Source organism: Poecilia reticulata, linkage group LG19 (genome assembly GCF_000633615.1).
Source record: "Poecilia reticulata strain Guanapo linkage group LG19, Guppy_female_1.0+MT, whole genome shotgun sequence".
In the NCBI taxonomy this organism is placed as follows: domain Eukaryota; kingdom Metazoa; phylum Chordata; class Actinopteri; order Cyprinodontiformes; family Poeciliidae; genus Poecilia; species Poecilia reticulata.
Window position 1 is genome coordinate 14508806 of NC_024349.1, and position 18417 is coordinate 14527222.

Below are 18417 nucleotides of genomic sequence, written 5' to 3' on the forward strand. Positions count from 1 at the left end.
ACTCTACATAGTTGGAGTTCTGATTATCTGTTAATACAAACTGCTTTCATTGGAGTCCAGTGTCCAGTTCTCGTAATACATCCATTGACTATGTATGAGAGTGATAGACTGTTGATTGGTATTTACCTAATACTCCAGTTGAGTCAATCGGGTATTCCAATATGGAGGGCGTGAGTGTGTAGGGATACTCGTAAGGCGTGTAGATGATTCCAGATTCRGGTCCTTGCTGCACCAGTGCTGGATGCGGATTGGCTCCCGGCACGAGGGCGGAGCTTTGGATCTGACGGATCAGAGGCATGAGGGTGGGCGTGGTCACCGGGGCAGGGTTCCGCAGGGTSGGAGGCAGGACGGGTGTCGGGCCTGTGATGATCCGAGGCGCCTGAGGGGTCGCTAGCGGGAAGGCGGCAGTGGCTGCGCGGCGAAGCAAACGTACAATAACGCAAGTGTGCACACACCCACATGAGCGCACATACAATAGACAGGGAAGAAGAGGAGAGCACAAACAGTCTATTTAACAAGGGGAACAGAGGCATTGTTCATATTACAGTCAAGTCCTGTACTGAGACCCTTCCTTTGTCACCCACTCACCCTCCTCCACATGTTAACTATGAGGTCATGCTTACGTGTCTTGACATTGGCGTCTCTGTAGGTCCCATTGAGAATGGCCAGCTCCATCAGCTGCATTTTCTTCAGGTTGTCCTCTCCCTCAGCCTGCAGTGGCACAGGCAAAMAGAAAAGCACAATCAGATCACAGCGATGACTGACGCTCAAAGGCAAATGAAGAAAATGTTGTCAGGAGAAGTCTGGAAGTTATACAAGGTGCTGGGATTTGGACTGGTATTTTGAGGTATATCAAAGTTTCAAAAGTTTTTAGATCAAATTTCAAAGTGCAAAAAGTAGAGCATTAAAAAATTAGCTTGTACAACGATCCCAGCATTTCTTGTCAGAGAAGGGATATTACCTGCATTAGGACATTTACTAAAAAGCAACTATTATATTTATAAGTTGTGCTATATAGGTACATTTAAATAAATTATAATTTCATTAAAAAGTCAATTGAAKGACTGTWCAGTTGTTATTGCTGTTCTTTGCAACAATAAAGTCCTAAATTTCTACCGGGGCTACGCATCCTTTCCCATAATACTTCTAAACCCCCTCTAATGAAAGAAACTAAATTATTCAAAAAAATGTTGAATACAGATATACAGCACAAATATTGTCATATGTTATTTGGTTACTTGGTTCATTTGGACAATTATGGCTTACTTGGAATAAAAGTCCAATATTTGTACATAAATACAACAAAAAATTATTTTCAAAACACCATCATGGAGGAGACCATTGACTTCACAGGTATCCAGCAGACAGTCCTATGAACCCTAAATAAGGAAGACGGGACACAAATGTCATTGCTGAAGAAGCTGCCTGTYYATAAAGTTYTATATCTAAGCAYGTAAAAAGAAAGTTGAGTGGAAGGAAAAAGTGATCTTAAAACAAAGGSACAAAGGTTACAAGGATTATCACAGGTTTGAGAGGATTATGAAGCCAAGTTCATTTAAGATTTTGAGAAATATTCACAAGGTATGGACAGCAGTGCTTAGAGACACMACAGACAATATCCAGGACATGGGCTACTGCTGACGGATTCCTTGCGTKAAGCCACCCTTCAGACCACAACAAAGTCAAACGCATCGTACATGGACGAGAGAAAACAGAAACTGGACTGCTGCCCAGTAGCCAAAACTCTCCTTTTAAGATAAAATTAAATGTATCATTTCATTTGAAAATCACGGTGCCAGAGACTGGAGGAAGAGTGAAGAGGACAATGAGRAAAAAATGAGGTCCAGTAATAAGTTTCCAGTATTGSTCACCRTGTCTATCCCTGTTAGAACCGTAGTACCCTTCTTCTGATGCCTATACTTCCAAGCAAGATAATACCTCMTGCCTAAAAGCTCATATCATCTCAAGCTATTTTTTGAACATMGCAACAAGTTTAGTCTAGCCCAAAGTCCTCCAAAGTCACTGGATCTCAGTCCAGCAGTTTAAAATATTATTTGAGTATAATAACATCTACAATACCACATTAAACCCAATAAAGATACAAATATGAAAATCAGCTAAATCAGTCAAAACTCTCCACTGCTTCCTACAGTGGAGAGAAGAATTTGGCTGAATGAGCAAATGACAACCCAAATCAATTGCACTTTGCAGCCAGCATCTCCAACTAGATGGGTAAAGAACAAAAAATCCCTCCYCCAAGGATGATTACCACAGGATACTATCATATTATCTGCAAAACTAAACTATGTTGTCAACAAACCACTTTTATCTATGTTAAAATCGTCAAGTCGTCTTATAAAATACACTGCAGTTTGTTCTTGTAGACTGCAGTTGAGTTAAGGTAGAAGCTAAAACGCTTGTTCACCACAGTACACAACTAACTATAGTGCTGCTTGTTTCAGTCAGATCCATCTAGAAACCCAGAAATCCTAATGCCCAAAAACACTCTCTTGATGATTCTGAAGATCCCACTGTGTTCTCAGATGAGACACTATATATATATATTCTCATCATTAAGTTATAGATTTGCCAAATATTTTCTCCCTATGGGACATGCAACACCCAGTCACCCAGGAGCCATCCTGACCTTGATGCCTGAACCCCTCAGCTGATTGCTTTCAGTGTTTCTGGCTCTACTCTATGAGGAGGAAGCTCTATACAGGAAGTTAATTTTACAGGCTTGTGTTGGGACTTTATCTTTTCAGTTAAGATCTATATCTCATAAACATAGACAAGGCATGGGCACTCTCTATTTTTGGCTGCGCTCTTTCTTCAGCACAACAGACCAATGCAGTGCCAATATTGCCACAGACRGAGCCCAGAAACATCTATCCATCTCCCCCTCCATCCTGACATTCCATGTAAAAAAGACACAAGGACACTTCAATTCTTTCACTTGAGGCAGAAATGGATTCTCAACTTGTAGGGAGCAGTTCACTCCTTTCTGGTTGAGAGACATGGCCTCAGAAGAACAGACTTCCATGTTAATAGACAGAACTCTCTGAGGAACATTTCTGACACCTTGTTGAATCTATGCCAAGGAGGATCAGGGCGGTTCAAAAGCAATGCAGCAAAGTGTATCGTACAAAGTAGTTGTTTMTTGTAGGTTACTTTATAAGACTTGGAGTAAAAACTCTGATTTTGTGAAAGTGCATTTTTTGTTGAAGGTCACCACGCCATGAGGTTCTCCTACCCGTACTAAAGCCAGTCACAAAACAAATCGCAGATCATTTGAAGCGGACTTGCCCGGAGCTCAAATCCAACCACCTCACCACACAGGACATATTCAGTGTCAAACACGCTTGCTTCTTAGCTCTAGTTACAACCCAGTGAAAAGCTTGACTGATTTACATTCTGAGTGAAAGGTCAGYTGGGTTAAACTAACACATATCATTGACTTTGCTCGCTGCTCATACAGACGCACACATGCACAAACACGGATTAACAGGTGCTCAGCTCCTGACGGCCTATAGACTGTGAGGGTTGCCTATCCTGCGAGGGAACTGGAAGTGACAGCTAATTGTTGCAACAGAAGCCCMCCCCACTGGCCCTTTCAGCCTCTCTCTATTGTCGTGAATAATGAAGAGAAGAAAAAGGAAGGAGTCTTGTGATTACGAAATATCTGCTTTTCTTCATGTGAGTCAAACTGCGGATAATGAAGAGTGTGTGTCCGCATCCTCTGATGTGCTTCTTTTTAGTCCTCACATCAGTGAATGTGCATGTGTGTCTGTGGGGAGGCGGTAGGTGGGCCGGAGAATGTCAGAAATGTTGAGGAGTGCCATCAAAATGTTCTCTTGTGAGGACCCGAAAATCCCAAGAAAGAAAACCCAGGGAGCAGAAGGAATACTGTAGCCGGTAGTTGGGAACGAAGTAAGTTGTGAACGAGTGAAAGGAGTGATGGAGTGGGGAGAAGGAGTGAACAGACTCTCCATTCATTCCCTCAGCCTTTCAAACAACCCGGGGCTGCCATGGCAACCCCTTTATGCRTGTTCCCTAATTACCCTAACCCCTTACACATACCCTCATACACACAAGGACACACACACACTCTTCTTAGACTGACAATCCCCTTCCCCCTTCCATGCATACCAACACAGTGAGCTCTCATCCAGTCACAGAGTGTTTTTCTGCAACGTTGCGAGTAAAACTTTGTGGTCCGTGATTTTGCTCCGGTACTCACAGCGGGTACGAGAAGTTTCTTGACCTCGTTGATGGCTCGCTGGAGCTTGATCTTGGCGCGGTTGTGCGTGTCCTCCACAGTGATCAGGACGTGGAGGTCCTCGCTGAGGTGCTCCCAGTTGGGCTTCCCTCGGTTCATCTCCTCCTGARAAGCACACAAATGTTTTAAACACCTTTGATTTGAATGCGCCACARCCAATCTCAGAACAGGATTTCTCTTCTCCTCTTCTTCTCACTTGGCTTGGTTTTTGGATCGCACACAAACAAACACGCAAAACACTCAAGGTTGTCTAATGCGGCTTTTGGAGGGGTGGGGGGGGGCTCTTGTCTCATGAAACGACCATGTTGTCCCTGAGTGGTTACACAAGATTGATGTTGCATTTTAGTGGACGTTCAGTACTCTGATTCTTTGTGTATTACTTCCCGAAACCTCCCATCTATGTAGTAGGCTGTGTACTCCAACAAGGTTCTAATGACCATTAGAAGAGACTCAAGCTCTCAGCTTCCCCATGTAAATTAACAGTAGGTATGGGCTATTTTTCTGTATATTTAAGACATGTCTTATTTGTATTTTGCCAAAAAGCTCAGTTAGGCTGCATTCACACAAAGACTGTTTACTCCGCTTTAATGAAACTCCAGATCATTTGCAGAGAACGTCTAGTTCATTTGGGTAGGTGTGAATGCACAATCAAACTGATGTGGACAAAAAGCAAACTCTGGTCCACCTGAAAACCTAAACCTTGGTTCTGTTGAAGTGAACTCTGGTGTGGTTTGAATGACTATGTGAATTCAAGCGGACCAGAGACCGTTCCAAAAGCAGGGAGCAAACTAATGTGTAGTACATTTTGGGTAAATACAAGCACAACAAATGTGCAAGTCTCAGGAGAAATGTCCCATGGTCTTTTGTCAAAGACAAAAGGTAAATCYTGCAAATACTAAAATCTCATGCCATTCCACTTTGGTTTACATTTCGTAAAGAAGGAAGATAAGCTCAGTGTCTTCTTCAGAGGTTTTTGTGCTGTTTCCTTCAGTGGTTCTTGGTCCAGGTCTCCACAAGCAAGGGGGGGGGGACACGTTTCTCAAAGGGTTTGGTTTGTTTGGCACAATGCACTGTGAAAGTGAACTGTATTAGCTGAAAATGCAACAAATGTTGCAATTTTAGTCCCCAATCAAACCAAGTCCATTTGGGTTTCACAAGGTCCTCGCTTATCTGAACAACTCTAGGAAAATTATGCAATCCCAGAATGCTAGCTGATTGGAGGGATAGAGATACAGACATTTTTTATATTCTATTTTCATCCTCCCAACTTCTTATCCAGCTCTATCAGTCTTTTAAAGAGAGTTATAGTCCTCCATTATCCGTGCTTATTTCCAATGAAAAACAACTAATAATTTGGCACTTATCCACASAAATGAACGATGACTTTCATGTGTCCAAGCGCGCAAGAAAAGATTAAACCACGTTAAAGTAAGCAAACACTTAGCATATCAGTTTAGATATGTTTCAGCTTTGTGGGACTTGTACCCAAAGTTTGGAAAGGATCCAGATGATAACAGCAGAAATAGGTCAACTGCCTCTGGTTGTTCGCAGATCCTGGTTAGTCGATGCTCTTTGGGAAATAAAGTATATTTACATTCACAGCAGGGAGTTGAGGTTTGCATCACAAATGGTGACTGAAGACATATGTGGAGACACATTCCAGCGCCAGGTGTGAACCTATGTACTCATAGCTGTCCACTTGTGATTGGATGACGAGAGATGATCAAAACCATCACCCTTAACCTCTGAAGATCACTCCACCCTCTATGAGGTTTTTTTTTTATCAACTGGAAGATAGTGAAGAATGTAAGTGGGTCATATAGCAGCCAGTTGTAGTCAAAGCAACGRCTGAAAATTGTGAATCTTGTATCTTTGCGTGGCCTTCTTGCAAACGGTTTCCTCTGAGGCTGTTTTGTCAAGTGAGATGTATCATTCTGAGGAACACTGAAAGTCAACATCTTTTTCTCTTCTTCCCCAGTTGCCTCCCACTGTGTCTCTGTTTTCCTTCCTCTCTCTCTCTGCATGTTTCTCTGTGTGTCTCCCTCTGAGGGGCGTGCAGGGTAGGGAATGTTCTGGAGAGAAGAAGAGAGAGAGCGAGCGAGAGACACAAGGGAGGGGGGCGGAGGTGGTGGAGGAATGCTGGACTTGCTCCACCTGCCGTTTGGAAGAGCTGGAGCCGACTCCGTCCAACAGCAGACACCAGGGGAGAGGAAGGGAGGACAGATGGACTGAACACCAGGACAGGAAAGCAAAACTCAGCCCAGAAGGATACACAAAGGGTCTCGCAAAAGTATTCACACCGGTTGAAGTCTTTTGCATTTTGGTATGCTACAACCCCAAACATTGATGCATTTTATTGTCATTTTAAGTGTTAGGTAACTCACTGTATTGCATAATTTCAAGGTGAAAATAAATGTTTTCCAAATATAAATCTGAAAATTATGATGTGCTGGGATGATGCATTCATCCCGTCTGAGGAAATACTTGCAGAGACGCTTATGTTGCACTTACAGCTTCTGGGGTTTGTCTCTTCCAGCTTTACACGTGTAGAAGCTGAGATTTCACCCGTCCTTTTTTGCAATCAGGTTGAATGGAAAGCATCTATAAAAATAAATGCTCAAGTTCTGTCGCAGATTCCCAATTGGCTCTAGATGTAGACTTAGACTCGGCCATTCAGCCACGTGGAAATAATTTGATTTGACCCCTCAAAGGCTTAAAACTTGACCAAAACTTGACACTTAAAGGCTAAAGGCTTGACTTCAGCTGATCATGACGGACTGAGGCACTTTACCTGACCCTCAAAGAATTGAGAGCCGCCTTGGACTTGAACTGAAAAACTTGAGACTCAACTTGGACTTGCTACTCAAAAACTTTAAACTTCGACTGGTCTTGATGCGAAAGACCAGAAATTTGGTGGAGCTGTCCCTGGATTACTTCAACATACGGCAAAACACTTGAGATCGGATTAACTTGAAACWTGACATGGTCTTTTCTATTAAAGACTAAAGGCTTGAAGTAAAGTTGTCCCTTTGAGAATTGAAACACGACTTTAACTTGTCGTGTTCACATCTTTCTTTGAAGCTTCACATCAAGAAAAGATGTGAAACTTCACTTGGTCATGCCGCTTGTAGAGAAAAGACACAATCTTGCTCCTCACAATTTGAAACTTGACATTGATTTGCTTCTCACAATTGTCTCTTAAACTTGAGACTTCACTTGGACTTTTAACATATGAACTTGAGACTTGACGTGGGGTAAAAAACAKGAGATATGAACAGTTGGTCAACAAAGACTTGGGACCAGGCTTTGGCTTTCTCTTTATCAGCTTGACTTGGGGTGAAAGGTAAGTGACTTAACTTGGACGTCTCCCTTATAAACTTAAATCCGACTTGAACTTTACCTTCAAAGACTTGACTTATAAAAATGAACTCGTGAATATTACTGTTCAGCACTGATAGCTGTACACAGAAGGGTGGTAGCATGGTCAATCCCTAGCTTCATTGGTCCACTCTCTATTAGAACCAAAGTGTAAAAAACGTTTACACTTTCGTTCTATTAAGAATCTCTTCTCTTTCAACATTTTAATATTTGCCAAAAGAATCCCTAAACATTATTGAGGCAAAGATATCTGACCTGTACAGTGGACCGCCAAGTATTCATGGTTCAGCTTTTGAGGATTTATCTGTGGAACATAGCTACAAATTCCTTGTGGAAAATTGTGCCTATTAGTGAAAGTTTTGTCATAGAGGAAAATATTCAAAATATTCAAAAGAAAATGCATCTATGGAAGTAAAAATACCAAGGCACATTGCTACTTCACACAAGCAGCCAATCCAGGAAATTTTCCTGGATTAGCTGCCCACACATATGGAAGACTGTAGATATTAGTCTCTGTAGCATAAAGTTGTTATGCAAACAGTTTTTCCACCTGCTGATGATTCATTGGTACAGCGTTAAAGATGAAGATTATTTTCTTAAAACTCAAGTCAGGAACATGCAGAACAGAGTACCAATTGCCTAAATGTGACATACATAAAGAAAATATAGGCACAAGTTTGCCAACATAACTGTTTTAGATCCAACATATAATGATTTTCAAAATTACCTCCATTGATGCATAAATGTACATGTCTATAAACTTGTTTTAGTAAAAATATCTAATTTAATAGCCAATCAGATGTGATACCTTTAATGCAAGTAAAAAACTATATTCCTGTACTTAAGCTACTCGTTGGTCAGAGGTGACTGACCAACGAGTCAGCTCGTTGATCYGCCCAATGACAGTATGTACATTGGAAGGAGAAAGTGTGCACCTTCTGTGTTTATTAAAATCCTTACCTTCTTCTTGTCTCTCATGGAGCCCTTTCCTCGCACCATAATCTTGCAGCCAGTCTCTGCCTCTAGCTGCTTGGCTGTCAGGCCACGTGGGCCCAGGATCCTTCCTACAAAATTGAACTACACAAAAAGAGTAAAAACAAAATTACAAAATGAACAAGACTGCATGAGAAAAGTARAGCTACATTAATAATACCCCTCAGAGCAAAACTGTTTGTTTTTTAAGGGATGAATTAGTACAATGATATCTTTTAAGTTTGTGGAGCTGTAAAGTGTTTGTGTTAGTAGGAGAGACAAAAATAGCTCATTATATGTGTGCTGGCTGGTGTTGGAGGCCTGACAAGTCACCGTCGTTCTCTTACCCTTATCTGTCACTATGTCTGAGTGATTAACTTGACAGGTGCCCCTCTGTGTGTGTGTGTGTGTGTTACTTCTTTGCCATTAACCCTATGTCTCTGTCGGCTTCTTTCATAACAATTGGTCGGCCTTGTCCCGCTTTAATTTTTCTGTCATATTCTCTCAATGTGTTCTGAAGTTTACGTAGGTACTCATTCAGACCCATTCTGACCCCGTCTGCTCACCGCAATACACGGATCCAGACAGAGGAACTGCTCACTAAATTTAACCTTGATGTCAACGGTTTTCCAAAGCACTCCTGCGTGCGTCCTGTTAGCCTGCCGTCATGTGAATCAGGACAGCCCGGCATTGTGGCGGGTGATTGGCGAGCTGATGCGTGGAGAAAATCATGTGAGCCACGCAATGTGGATCAACCAGCTCATACTGAAATCCCTACAGTGCTGTGAAAAAGTATTTGCCCCTACACAGATTTCTTCTGATTTTGCTTTTTATACGTTATAATTAKATGTTTCAGATCATCAAAAATAAGTGTATTATCAGAGAAATATAACAAGATTTATTAGAACAAAAAAAAAAAAACATTTTCTGATGATTATTTAATTTTTGAAGGAAGAAAAAGCTATCCTAACTAATCTGGTAAAAAAAAGTAATTGCACCCAAACCCAATGTTAGCAGCAACAGCTRCCATTAATTGTAATAACTTGCAATGAGTCTTTTACATTGCTGTAGAAGAATTTTGAGATTATTGTTTTAATTCAGTCCCAATATGACTGTTTTGATCAACAGTCATATTCAATCAGTTATTAGAATATACGTCCAAATGAGTCTCATTTGTCAGATTAAACAAACGATTTAAAAATAGCAGCCTTTAAGCAGGCGTTATACGTACTTTTCATTAAGCCCACATTTCTGTTTTTGATAAAGATTTTTTTATTGGTCTGAAATAATTTTCTAATTTTAGATGTTTTCATTAGCGGTAAGAGGAAAATCAGAACGATGAACAGAAATAAAGGTTTTCAAACATCCAAATGTGTGCAATTAATCAATTTAATCTGTTTCACTCAGTAATAAAGTTAATAAAATAAATAGGCTTTTCAATAATATTCTAAATTATTGAATGGGTCTGTAAATTAAATCCAYGTTTTTACTGGGCCACTCCCAAACTAAATTTCTTTCAGTTTGAGTGTTACTAATTACTACTAGTTTATTTAAAAAAACAGCAGCTGTGAGAAAGTGCTGTACAGATAAAAATCAATAAACATTCAAAATATAAAAATATAAATACAGCTGATGGCTTCATTAAATACACCAAGTGATCCATGTCCAAAAGCTGTAAATGTTCCCACAGTCATACAATCATCATCATCTTTGACTTTTGGGTTTATATTTTCTTTTAGTTCGAAAGCTGAGTGAGATATGGTTTGCTTTTTATATTTACCTGAAGTTAAATTTTACATTAAAATCAGTTTGATGATCTCAAATATTTAAATGTCAGAATGAAACTGTAAGGGGGCAAATGCTCTTTTAAAGCACTTGCACGCTGTTGCAGTGCAGTTTAAAGTATCACATTTCGGATGAGTTTTTTTTTTCAGTAAATCACCTTGTGTTAACCTTAATCTCACAAGTTATTTTATTTTACTAAATCTAATCCCAGTAGAGTCACTGGTCCTGATGCATTATTGACCCATTTAGCTCTAGATTACATCACTGGGTGTGAGCACTGATGATCTCAGAATGAAATCAGCTTTTAGATAAAATTTAAAGTAAAACGTCCCCATGATTAACAGCCTCGCTGACTGCCTGGCACTCTTTCTGTAGCTTGGAAAGGATAAAGAGACAACAGACCAAAGTAAACAGAAGCTCTCCTAAAAAAAAAAAAAAAAAAAAAGGGGTCAAAGGTCTCAGATTTTTGTCCACTCACATCGGGGTACTCTTTGACAGGCACGTAGAGCTTCTCCTGCAGCTGAGCAACAGGTCCGATGGCCTCGGGGAGCTCCTCCATGTCCCGCCCGTTGAACATGCCACCATTTAGCGTGTCGTTGTACATGTCTTTGCGCACCCTGCCGATCTCTTTGAGACAGAGATCAGAAGAAAAAAAAGAGAGGTTATGTTGAGTGAACTGAAGAGGTTTCACATTTCTTTCGTCAGACTGTCCGCTGCTGAGGACGGTGACTCACTGTCACCAGTATTAAAGGAAGCGCCTAGTGTGACAGCTGAAAGACATACAGGAAGACAATCATACTCTGCACCACCATGTAGAATCTGACTGCTTTATGCTTCACAATAAACCCTGCAGCATTGCAGCTAATTTCCCTCCTGTTCCGTTTTTCTTTTCTCACAGGATATTAACCCAATACTCTGTAAACAATGTGAGAAAAAAAATATTAACTGCAATATTTTTTTGGTCAYTTTCTTTACTGTTTATTATCTGTTTATTCATAGACCTTCATGGTGACATCTAGGTGTTAGGTATTTAATATATTTTGTGGTATTTATATTTCAATACCACAAGAAAAAGTATTCAAAGCTGTTGCTGCAACAGCCAGAGCTACACAAAACAAACACAGTTCTAAAAATACAACATACCCACTAGAAAGCCTACTGCTCTACCACAGTTACCCCATTGGTGCTGCTGAACAGTACAAAGTAACAGCATTTAATCTTACTTTGAAATGTAAACACAACATTTGCTGATAGAGATGAACCAATCAGGTTTTTGTAAAGCCAATACCAATACTGTTTTGCCTTTGCAGCTTGACCTGCTGCTCCCGACTTTGATCGATTCTGTGAAATATTTCAAAAAGAGAGCTGCAAGGTCTTTAATTGTAGTAAATCATACAGAAAATTAAGGAGTTACTGGATTGGCCACCAACTGACTTTCACTGAACTGAAAAAAATGCAACCAAGTATAAACGTTACCACAAATTAAGGCTTTAAAACCACTTAAAACCTATTTTTTCATCAGTTCAAATATCATTTTCATGAAATGCAACAAGTAAGAAGGTTTTTATTTTTCAGGCTGTTTGGAAAGCATCACAACAACTCTCCTCCCCCAATAGTCTATATTTTATACACAGTGCATCTATCAAAATAAAAAAATTATTATAGGTAACATTTCTCATTACTAAACAGTGTACAGTGACCCCAGGCCTGTTTGTGGTTCAGTATTTGCTGACTTGTCTGTGGGACATAATGGCAAATTACTTGTGGCAAATTCTCCAATTGCCAATTTCTTTTCAAAAATAATTGAAAGAAAATATTTGAGAAGCTGAAACACTAAAGTGCGATACACCAGGAGTACCATTCATTTCCCTTGATGTTGATTGTCTGTATCGCCAAATAATTAAAGACTTTAGCTAGGCTTCCACTTGTATTGGTATATTAGGGTATAACTGAAGTTTGAATAATAAAAATAGGCAGTTATATGTATTTTCAGATGGGAGTTTAAGTATTTGGCTATGGTCCAAGTAATAAATAACAAACAAACAAACCAAAAAAATCTATGCCTATCTATCACCAAACTGATTTGATCTCTGGTTGACTGATGAGTGCATTGTGCACCTCAATGTCTTGATAATCTCACAGAGCCAAGAATGTATTAACAGTTCAAAAAGTAACAACTGAAACAATTGTAACTGTTTTTCTGGTTGGAGATGTCATAAAATACTGATAATTGTAGCTGTTTTCACAAAACGTGCATCTTGTTAATGCTAAGCGACATGGTTATCGCAATCCTTACTGAATGTCTCTTTTTATGTAAAGGTATCTGCTCACAAACAGGAGTATGCCTACCTTGAAGAATACTACCAAGGTTTCACAGTATTGCTCTATAAGGTGGATATTATTCCACCTAAAATAGCTAAAATAACTAAAATAACACACAATAGAATAGTAATATTTTTGTCTTTATGCAACAATATTACTAGATTAGACTTGGGACTAGCCGGACTAGCCACTATGCCTGAGAGAAAAGTGCAGTAGACTTCTTTTACTCAGCTGGTAAGCAGTTCAGCAACATGTGGGGAAGGAGCAGTATCACTCCACGCTGAGAGCAACTCTGGTCACTTCTTCTTATATGCTGTCAAGCAAATTTTTAATCCACATGAAGCTTACGACTGAAATTTGTACCTTCCAACTTTAAGGCTAATATTTTGTTTTTTATTTCAATGAAACTTAATTGTAATTTGCTCTAAATTTCCAAGTAAAACCTATTTTAATGTAAAACCGTGCTTCCTCAGTGATCAAGTCGGTGGCTCGAGTTTGCGGCAGTTGCACCAGCCTAAACGAGACTTATTTTTGTCCGTCTGTGCGTTTTGTTTACGGTCGTCTCAATGACCGATGCTTGCCCCTGATACCTTTGTAATGACACTCCAGCGCAATAATAACTGACTACAGCACTGCACAAACACACACAGCAGAATAGCTGCCTTGAGTCGCAAATATCATCTGACCTAAGCAGGCTGACACCAGGCATGTCTCCCGCCTCTCTGAGTGATAAGCCTGACCATAATAACTATGGTATGACACTATAATTAAAGCCAGAGCCACAGTCACAACGATGATCCTCTAATAACCTATTCAGACCTGTCCCTAGTGAAAAAAAAGCAAACAAGGAAAAAACAGCTATTAAAACACAACCTCAGACCTAAAAATCTGCACAGGAAAGCAAGGCCTGCTGTCACCCTTGAGTTAAAAGTAGCTACAGGGAAACAAGAAGTGAAAGAAGAACAAGAGAGTCGGTCGAAGCAGCGAACAATAAAGGAGTGGCAGAGGGGCCAACAGCAACAAACTTTATCTCTACACTTAACCTATCCGTGGATTAAATATTTTAGCGCAAAGTGCTCTATTATTAACAATACTGTGCATAAACTTTAGTCTTTTGCGCACAGATCTCATCCCTGAAGACAAAGCCATTTATACTGACCACGGGTGTCGCATTATCACGTGTGAGGAGTGAACATGCTCAGCTGTCAGTCCTCAAAGGCATGAAGCTGACCTATTTGTTGGGTTGTAGAGGTCATCTGAGTGACTCTGCTATGTCATGAGACTTGTCACGGAGCACCAAGTCGGAGCCACTACGATCCAGATGCGCACCAACAGGTCTGTAAGTGGCCGCATTCAAAAAGGGGAGTACACACTAAAACGCAAGGAAAGCTTGGGATTTGGGGTTACAGAGATATATGCATCTGTGTGTGTGTGGTAGTGTGTGCAGCTACATCTGGTGAGATGCGGTGGATATCAACAAGTGGACTGTATCGGCAAGCTGTGCACGCAACATGACTCGAGGCCTTGTAAGAAGCTACAAATCAAATATTTTACACATTCACATGCTCTCGTTCCTGCACAGGGATGGGCTGCAGCATTCACATAAGCCTGCTCATTAGGTCACTGGGAAAGACTAACAACTGTCTGTTTGTTCCCGTCACTGTGTGTTTGTGTGTGTGTGTGTGCGTGCGTGTGCGTTGAAGAGAGAGAGACAGAGAGAAAGCAAAAGAGAGAGTAAGACAGAGAGAGAGAGACCTGCTGTTCTTTTCAGTGTATCAGAAATCTCGCTTAAGATACAGATTTGCAAAACTACATGCATGCTTTGAATGAAAACAGTCAGGAGACAACTGATAGCTTATCACTGGGATCAGTTTTTGGGTACAACTCTGCTGCTTCCAAGGATTCAGTGAGTAATCCTGATAAAGACCATTCAGTAAGCTCAGTTACTTTTAGGATAAAATATTACTGAACAGAAGTACTTTAACAATCCCACTCTGGGAACAGGCAAATATGAATAACAGCAGCTAACAAAATGTGAAGGTTAAAATTTGTAAATACATAAACATGTTGATGGATGTAGACTGTAAAAAAAAAACGTGAAATGTGTTCAAAATAGAAATGAACCAATCAGTCTTTTTGAGGCTAATACCAATTTTAGATGTTGTTTGAGGTCTGACTTGCTGATTGACACTTCAAATACTGCCCTGCTACTGTTTCTACAGTCTGAAAGTCAGAGTGTCCGAGACTTTCTCGGAGATTATAGTAATGCAGCGTTTCCCCTCCCCCACATGTTTCTGGGCACTACTGGTCAGCGAGTGGAAAGGCTTGAAAACTTTTTTCCTTGCTTACACAAAATATAAATGTAGTTGTCTTGCTGGAGTGTCCAGTTTTATTTTATAAGTCATATTGAAATCCAAGCAAATGTTATGAGGTAACATTATAGCAACTTTAATAACTATTATGTTATAATATTTTGGCAGCAGTGGGGAAAATTGTTGCCAAAGCTCAACTAAGTCCATATATGTAAGCTACAGATGAATCAATCGGGTTTCTGCTTGTCTATACCATTTTGTGTGTGTATGTGTGTGTGTCTGCATAAGTTTGATTTTTGTGTGTTTTTCTTGTTAGAAAGAACAGCTACACATAAAAGTGTCAAAACTGTGCTATGGATCCTTTGATTGACTTAGTAGGTTTGGATCCAACAGAAAACGAACAACAAGATCCCTATTTATACATCAAGACACACGCCCCTAAACTTTATTTTTAAATCAAAAATTAAGTTAAAGTGCATGCTATTATGTGATGTAATATTAGAGAAATGGTTGGAGTTCTTAGTTTTGCTACATTTAATCAATAGAAACTCAAACTTAGGATTTTTGGCTGTGATCTGCCAATAACAGAGCAGAAGAGGAGGTCAGGTGAAAATTGTCCGATTCCGATCTGTGATTGATTGATTTGTTGGTGCAGCTCAAGTTTTCATGAAAGTGATGGGTTCGCTCCCCTTGAGGTTTGATCTGTGGCAGCGCTGCTCAGGCTCTCTTACCTTCATCCAGCAGCCGCTCCAGATGCGTGAAGATGCCGCTGAAGTTGGGCAGGGAGCTCATCACCTTCCGGTCGTTCATCAGCTGCATCAGATAGTCCGGGTTGGACTTGGGTCTTTCCTTCACCTCTGTCTCCCCGACCATGGCTTTTGATTCGGGTGACCTAGCTAGCAGGGAAATCCTACCAACTTTTCTTTTAAATAAAAAGCGACGATCCCAGGGGAGGGAAGGGGGGTTCCACCAGCCACGACCAGCACACCACCGGATCAGACTCAACTCTCAGCTCCGGGTACAGCGGACTGTCCTTCGGTTCGTCAGTCTTGTCCTCTTCAACGGTTCTCCCCCCCAACCCCGCGGCTCGGCTCTCTCCAGAGTTTTGAAAAAGTTAAGGGGGGAGTTTGGCACTTGTTTGACACTTCGGACGCCTCCGCCTTGCACTCCTTCTGCTACAGAGCTACCATCAACTGGTGTCCTCCACCCCGGTGCCTTCGCTCGTGTCCGCCCGGTGTGTCGGTATTCGGCAGCGGGGACCGACTCCCTGTCATATGATTACAGTACAGCACGAGAGGACTGCAGCGAGCGCGCCGCGCGTCGCCGATATCAGAGGGAGAGGGAAGGAGGAGGGGGGCTCGGGCTAGCGCCCCTCGGCTTGCCCCCGCCCCGCCCAGAGCCTCATTCTCTGTCGCGCGCTCACGCACGCGGACACCCACACTGTCTGTAAAAAAGCCCATAACAATATAACCGGCCACTGAAGGAGGTATGTCCACCTGTTCTGCAGCTGGTGCTGCCTGTCACTGTTTTTTTATTATTATTTTATTTTATTTTTTAAACTGTGACATTAGGGGTTGATTTAGCTCCTACAGCTTTAGATCTTTATTCATTTTATGATTACATCATTAGTGCAATTTGGTACTGAAGTGTGAATATCCATTGAACAATGTTATATTTTCAATGCTACAACCACAAATGTAACAATAAAAAAATATCTACAAATTAAATCTGAAAAGTGTGGTGTATATTGTCTTCAGTGAAAAACAGGTTTTGAGGCCTCCCTCATATTCCCCAATGAATTAAGGACTGAACTTTGACTGTGCCATTCTGAAATATGACCATGATTTGATCTAAATGTCAGCACCCATTCTATTGTAGCCTTATGTTGTACATCTAGGGTTATTGTCCTGCTAGAAGGTGAAGCTTTACCCCAGTCTCAATTATGTTGCAGCCCACACATATTGTTTAGCTCCATTTAACTTCCCACAGAATGATACTGCCACCACCATGCTTCACTCCAATGAATAGTGTGTCCGGGGTGTTGTGAAGAGTTTAGTTTTTCGTCAGTTTTACACCATATAGTTTTGTTGGGTTTTTTTTTCATGTAAAGCTAAAAAGGTCAGTTTTGACTAGTACTTTTTTGACTATTTCTGTAAGTCATCTCTTGCTTTGAATTTTATTTGTCACAGTAAAGATGTCTGAATTTAAAAAAATACAGCATTTCTCCCATTTTAATCTGTAAAAATAAAAAAATAAGAAGAGTACAGAAAAGCTAACTACCATGCTTCCTTTTCCTGCCATGTTCAACTGATGCGCTACTTAGTGTTGGTCCATCAAACAAGGCTGGCAGTTGTGTAACAAAATATGCAAATCTCAATCAGTGAATACAAATGCATTTTGTTTTAATACATTTGTAGGTTAAATTCACAATTACATTTGCAGAAACAATATTTAAATTTTACAAATTTAAATGCAATCAAATAAATCAACTAAACATAAACAAAAATTATGTCCTGTTAGAAAAAAGAAAAATTATCCCACCTATCAATTTTGAATCAAATATTGTGCTCAGTCAGAAAAATAAGGTCGGTGTAAGATTATTTGTTTATTTTTTTATGCTTCTTTGACTTGAATAACAAATAAAATATTACATTTAAAAGTTTGTGGGAAATATTAAAGTGTCTGTGTCCACAAATTTTGTAAGAGTATGATTTGTTCCCTTTAGGCAAGGATGTGATGCTGAAAGATATCTGATTAAAGTTGAATAACATGGAGTTGAAGATTTCCAGATTTTATTTTTCCAGACCAAGAAAAATTTTCTTCTGAGAAAAAAGTGGAGAAATCAACAAAAAGATTTATTTGATAATAATAGTTTAATCCATTCTTACTAATTGGATGTTAAATAGCTTATTTCTTCAGCTATTATTAAATTAACAAATCAGAACTTTAACCAGGAGGATTTAGATGTAACTATCTATGTAGAGCAGAAAGCAATGGACGTAAATAAATCAGCGGTGGAATGACACTTGAAGCAGCAACTCCACGTCATAAAAAAGTTTTACTGTGTAGATGGCCTTTTTTAATCTTTACTGGGATTCCCGTCGATGTGAAATTTAAATGTAGCATTGCTTACAGTTGTTTTGCTGGTTTGTGATCCCGTTTGCCTGAAGAACCCGTTTCTCCACAACCTCCACTCTGAGAGCATTTGTCCAGGATCCTGAAATAATACGACTGTGTTAGAGGTTGTGTTTGTTTTCTCTGGGTGGCTGCTGCAGCCTATGGGCTGCAGAAATGTTACTGCTGAAGGGGCAGATAGATGCAAGGGTCTAAACTTAACTTGCTGCAAGTTACACACACACACACACACAC

General features: G+C 40.2%; 1 protein-coding gene across 3 annotated transcripts in view; it reads right to left on the reverse strand.

Moving 5' to 3' along the window:
• qki2 (QKI, KH domain containing, RNA binding 2) overlaps positions 1–16361 on the reverse strand; it is a 22073-nt gene extending 5712 nt beyond the window's left edge. For 2 of the 3 annotated variants that reach the window (XM_008437238.2, XM_017310945.1), the window contains exons 1-6: positions 15780–16361; positions 10893–11041; positions 8618–8734; positions 4241–4384; positions 624–711; positions 127–411 (exon numbers count right to left, since the gene is read on the reverse strand). In XM_008437238.2, the coding sequence (XP_008435460.1) occupies positions 127–411; positions 624–711; positions 4241–4384; positions 8618–8734; positions 10893–11041; positions 15780–15921 (925 nt within the window). In that variant the 5' untranslated portion in view covers positions 15922–16361. The remainder of the gene's footprint in view (positions 1–126; positions 412–623; positions 712–4240; positions 4385–8617; positions 8735–10892; positions 11042–15779) is intronic. The other variant, XM_008437243.2, reaches the window with a different exon arrangement.
• Positions 16362–18417: the final 2056 nt, after the last annotated feature.